The sequence below is a fragment of the Carlito syrichta genome, unplaced genomic scaffold (assembly GCF_000164805.1).
Source record: "Carlito syrichta isolate Samal-C Ts95f unplaced genomic scaffold, Tarsius_syrichta-2.0.1 Scaffold312093, whole genome shotgun sequence".
NCBI lineage: Eukaryota > Metazoa > Chordata > Mammalia > Primates > Tarsiidae > Carlito > Carlito syrichta.
In genome coordinates this window covers 407,654-412,803 of record NW_007256189.1, presented here as the reverse complement: position 1 = coordinate 412,803, position 5,150 = coordinate 407,654, and the positions used below count along the sequence as shown (strand labels likewise).

General features: G+C 46.6%; 1 protein-coding gene across 1 annotated transcript; it reads right to left on the bottom strand.

Moving 5' to 3' along the window:
- Window positions 1-1,311: 1,311 nt before the first annotated feature.
- LOC110596675 (dual specificity tyrosine-phosphorylation-regulated kinase 4-like) lies at window positions 1,312-2,698 on the bottom strand. The gene is made up of 2 exons (XM_021718336.1): window positions 2,370-2,698; window positions 1,312-1,694 (listed from the first exon to the last, which is right to left on the bottom strand). Exons 1-2 carry the CDS (start codon window positions 2,524-2,526, stop codon window positions 1,459-1,461), a joined length of 393 nt encoding a protein of 130 aa, XP_021574011.1. The 5' UTR covers window positions 2,527-2,698; the 3' UTR covers window positions 1,312-1,458.
- Between the last annotated feature and the right edge of the window lie 2,452 nt (window positions 2,699-5,150).

Below are 5,150 nucleotides of genomic sequence, written 5' to 3'. Positions count from 1 at the left end.
GGCCGCCGCCGCCGGCGAGTCCCCGGAAGGAGCCAGGGTGTCGGGCTCCGCGTGGCTCCGGTCCCGCCGCCTCGGAGGCTCCCGGCTCAGTCGGAGCCCTTGTTCTGCGTCGCCCGCAGGGCAGCCCCGCTCCTGCGCGTCCGGGCGCAGACGGCGCCGAGACGCCCCGAGACCCGGCCGCGGGCAGGCTCGGGCGTCGGCTCCAGACCTGGGCCAGGCTGCCCGGCCCGGCCGGCCCGGCTGGACGTCCGCCCGCCGCGCTCGCCGGATGTCTCCCGCTCCGCTCTCGAGTCTTCCGTGCAGTGCGATGTTGTCGATCCCCGTCGGATTCTGGCTCGTGTTCCCGGCCTCTTGGGGGATCCGGCCAACTGCCGACCGCTGGCGTGTGTTCCGCCCCTCCCGGGACTCTCTCTCGCCCTCCCGCCGCTCCAGCCGCGTCCGGCTTCCCTGCGTGGCGCCTCCAGCCCGGCTTCGGCGAGCTGGTGCCGCCCTTCGCCGCCGTCACCCAGCAACCAGATGAAAGCTGTGGAGCCAGGTGCATTTCTGTCTGGGTGGTGTTTTGATGTTCCATTTCAAGGGAACTCTGTCCTGCCATCACAGCCACATACACACGACTCAGGTAGACAACAGCGAGAAAGGGAAATAGAGAGGACCCGACCGGGCCTGGGGTGTGGTAGGCGAACGAACACCACCTGCTTGGTTACTCAACGCCCCCCTTGGAGGACCCTCCTTCCCCAGCCCCGCTGCAGGGAAGCCCCAGTCACAGGCCCCTGCAGCGTGGTCCTGGGGCCCAGGCTAGCCGATCAGAGCTCCCGACTTCTCGTGGTGCCTGGCTCGAGGACAGCCATCTCTGAGACCCTGCTGGCAGCAGGGAGGGGTGCGTCCTTTGGCTGCACGTTGGTGGTCGTCTTAACTTCTGGAAAGAGCCTACCACCAGAATGAAGTTAAATTAAGCAAGGCTAACAGGCGGAATCTGAGTCCTCCAACGTTGAGTTCCGCCAGACTGCTGCACCTGAAACCACAGCCGCCCTTTCTGATTCACCGATTATATAAGCTAGTAAATGTCCTTTGTTGTTGAAACTAGTTTGAATTCAAGCTTCTGTCGCTTTCAGACAAGGATCCTGACTGACATAGGCTGGCAGTCATGGGCAACAAGAAAATGTGTGTTTCCCCTTCAATTTAGTCGTCCATTAGCAATGCTGTAACATCGAGAATTTCAACTCCTCCCTCCCACCCCCCCCCCACACAAACACAGCAGGAGTGAGGTGAAGTGCAAGGACAATCCTCTTCCATCCTTCAGAAGAGGAATCATGCCAGCTGCCCTTGTGCATAGCGTTTTTGCCTCTTTTAAACAAACTTTTATGTATTAAAAAAAACAATTGAAGTTTTGTACAATATAAGCGCTGTCTCTAATACAAATCACTGATGGAGAGAAACAGGATGCACCCTCAGCAAAGGTCATAGAACAGGCGGTAAAATGTTTGTGTTCTTGAGGGAGGCGTTTTTGCTTTGTCCTGTGGAGGTCATGGACACCTCGGCCCCGACAACAGCCTCTGACTTTCCGGGAGCTTCTGCTAGCTGAGGCAGTTGGGCCGTGTCCGCTGAGTGCTGGAGAGAGTCCTGCTGACCTAAATTCTGAACACGCTTCTTGGGCCCATCTTTTATTTTGTTTGCAGTCTCCCTGGTGACGTCATCTGCCGAAAGGGAGAGAAGACAGCAGGAGGTCTTCAGATGTGAATTACATGCTAACTGTCCTTTAGGCTATACTCACCTTGGGTAGTCATGGTTGTTGATACAAAAACAGTTAATTTGTAAAGCATGTTCTGTGTGGCAGGCATTATTCTAAGCACTAGACATTTACCACTTCGTGTGATCCTTTCCGCAATCCTAGAGAATAGGCATTATCCTCATAAATGGAGAAACTGAGCCACAGAGAGGTTAAGTAAATCGCCCAAGGCCCCACACCTGGTAAGTGGCAGAATCAGAATTTAATCCCAGGAAACCTGTCTCCAGTGACCAGATGCTTAATCACTGGGCTATACAGTATTACATACAAAACTTTGCGTAATGCCATAATCTGTAACTGACAGACATTCAAAAGGTAATTATAGGGCATCAGGTGCACACAGTGAAAGAAGAAAGAGGAGAAAGGGAGTTGAATATAGGAGAAAAATGGAAAATCCTAACGATAAGGAACCCAGCTGAAACCAATTTTCCTGAGAGAGGAAAATCCCAAAGGTTAGAAATGGCTAGTCATGATACAGCCAGAGGACTTGTCCAAGGATGAGTTCAGAGAAACAGACACACAAAGCCTTCAGAAATGCCTGGATCCCTGATGGGACTAGGACTAGCTATTTGAGGGTCTGTACCTTTTTTGCTCGAGTGATGATAGCCTTGCACCTTGTCCTTCCTTGACTCAGAGGGGAAACAGAAACTGGAATTCCTAAGGGTCTGGGCTCTGGGCCGTGGCTTGAGGTTCCGTGACTCATGAATCCAAGCATGCTTGAGAGCCTGCTCAGGGGTCATTCGAAGGGAAGGTTCCCATCTGCACACCAACAAAGCCCAGCGTGGATTATTATTTTACGTCCCCTTAATTAAAACGCTTTAAAAACCCAATAAAGATATTTTTATTTATGCTATCTTATCTCTCATTTCAGTTTCCAAACTATGGAATTTGGGCCTCCACATATATCATAAAGAGAATTAGAGTTCTAGAATCTTAAGATTTATAAGGGGATATAATCCAGGCACAATTCGAATGCAGTTACAGAACACATTTCACAGAACTCCCATCGTGGGATCACCTTGCTATTTTCAGGTAATTTCAGTGATGAGGCACTAACTCACAGAACCTCCTATTCCAACTTCGGCGAACTCCAGCTCTTTAAAACGTCTTTATTTTTATTGAGTTAAAACTGGGCTTATTTTTTAACTAGAAGAAAATGTTACCAGGTCCTAATCTACTCAGCATTTTACAAAATGAAATGACTAATCCTTATCTTATGTTATAGTCCTTCAACTGTCTGAAAACGTTTACATCACTACTAACTATTGATCACATGATAGAGTTTTCACCCTTTGGCCACCTTCTAAGACAGGAAATTTTAGCTATTGTCTAACTGGTACCTGTCATGTCTAGACTCATCACCATCTTAAACAATGTGATCTCCCAATTCTTTTGTCAAAGAACTGATGTTTACCTACATCTCTCCTCTCCCGCACTTTTGGAGTTAGTCTATAAAGTCTAGACACAGGGCTTTCCATGTGCACCTATTTAATTCAGCTCAAAACTTTTAGTCACTCATTCCAAAGCTTTGCTAGTTAGCAAAATAGGGATAAGGTGACAGTCCCCATCAGCTCGATTGCCTCTCGCAAGTTGTAAGCAGTCAGTCCTTTGCACAAAAGAGGACAATAACATCTTCCTTGGTGCTGAGTTGTGTTCTAGAGTCACTGGATAACTCATCTCTGTCTCAGCTGTCAGTTTCTGTGATGTTTCACTGCTGAGCTAGTATCTAAATCCTAGAGTACTTAAGTGCCAGAAGAGCTTTTGCTAAAATGATTCCACCCCACTGGAAGAATGAGAGAATACAAAGATGTGGTCTTCTGAAAATACTAATCAATTTTAGGACTGACAGAGCTGGAAGGAACCTTAGGAATATTCCATTTTATAGAAAAGGATGCTGAGGCCCAGAGAGAAATCATGACGTGCCAACATTGCATTGCTAATCTACCTGCCACTAAGTGGAGACAGACTTACAAAACCTCTTTAATAGTGGCAGAATAGTCACAATAGTTAACATTTCCTAAACACCCCTCAACTGGGCAATGTGCTGGCTTTATGCGCTAGTTTCTTTTCTTACCATGAATTAAGTTACAGACCTAATTTCCAACAATTTCCACTAGTTAAATTCCTCACCCAAGTTATAATTGATGATCCCTGAAAATAAGCCCTGAAAAGAGTTCCAACAGCTTCCCAAGGATGCTGCATGCAAGGCTTCGAGGGGGAGACTACTCATTTGCACATCCAGACTCTGGTGTGCATGTTCAGAAGAGCCGAGCATTTGTTCTCACTCCTTCTAAGTCTGTGTGTACACAGGTGGGTTTGTATATGCACACACACAATTCTCATGTTAAACTGAATTCCCTCAAAAACTCAGTGGAGTCCACATGACAGACATTCTAGAAGATCTATAATGAAGTATTTCTGTGAGTTTTTTTAACCCATGCCATTTGCAGGGCATCAAGAAGAACATCTGCTCTTACCAAATTCCTGGAGGACAGACTTCCAAGCATGAGTATGTGTGTATTTGTGTATTTATATGGATAAAAATGGGTCAGAGGTATTGTGTATGTTCTGTGAAACATAAATTCACATTTCCTTTGGGATTGTGTCACCCATTAAGTTACCAGCAGCATTCTTCTAAGACATGGAATGACAATACAGGAATTCATACAGAAAGATAAATGATCACTAACAGCCAAAACAACGCTCAGCAAAAAAATAAAATAAGAAGCGGGAGGAATCATGCTCCCAGACTTTAAACTTTATTATAAAGCAACAATAATCAAAAGAATCTGGCATTGGTACAAGAACAGGCATAGAGACCAATGGAACAGGACTGAGATTTCAGAAGCAAAGCATCAATTTGTCAACCAACTCATCTTCAACAAAGCCTCCAACAACAACCACTGAGAGGAGGCGAACCTCTTCAGTAAATGTTGCTGGGGAAACTGGTTGACCACATAAAGAAGATTAAAACAAGACCCCTACCCTAGCACCATACACAAAAATCAACTCTAAATGGATCAAAGACCTAAACGCAAAATCTCAAACTATAGGAACCTTAGAAAACACAGGAGACACCCTTGTGGAAATTGGAACTGGCAACCAATTCCTGATCAAAACCCCAAGATCCCATGCAATAAGAGGTGAGATAGACAAGTGAGACCTCATCAAACTGACAAGCTTCTGCAAGCCATAGATACCACTGAGAGAGTGGGTCAGCAGCCTACAGACTGGGAAAAAATACTTGCCAACTGTATGTCTGACAAAGGCTTAACATCTAGGATCTACAAAGAAATGAAATGTGCTGAAAAGAAAAAAACAACCAACCCCATTTCAAAGTGGGCAAAAGATATGAATAGACACT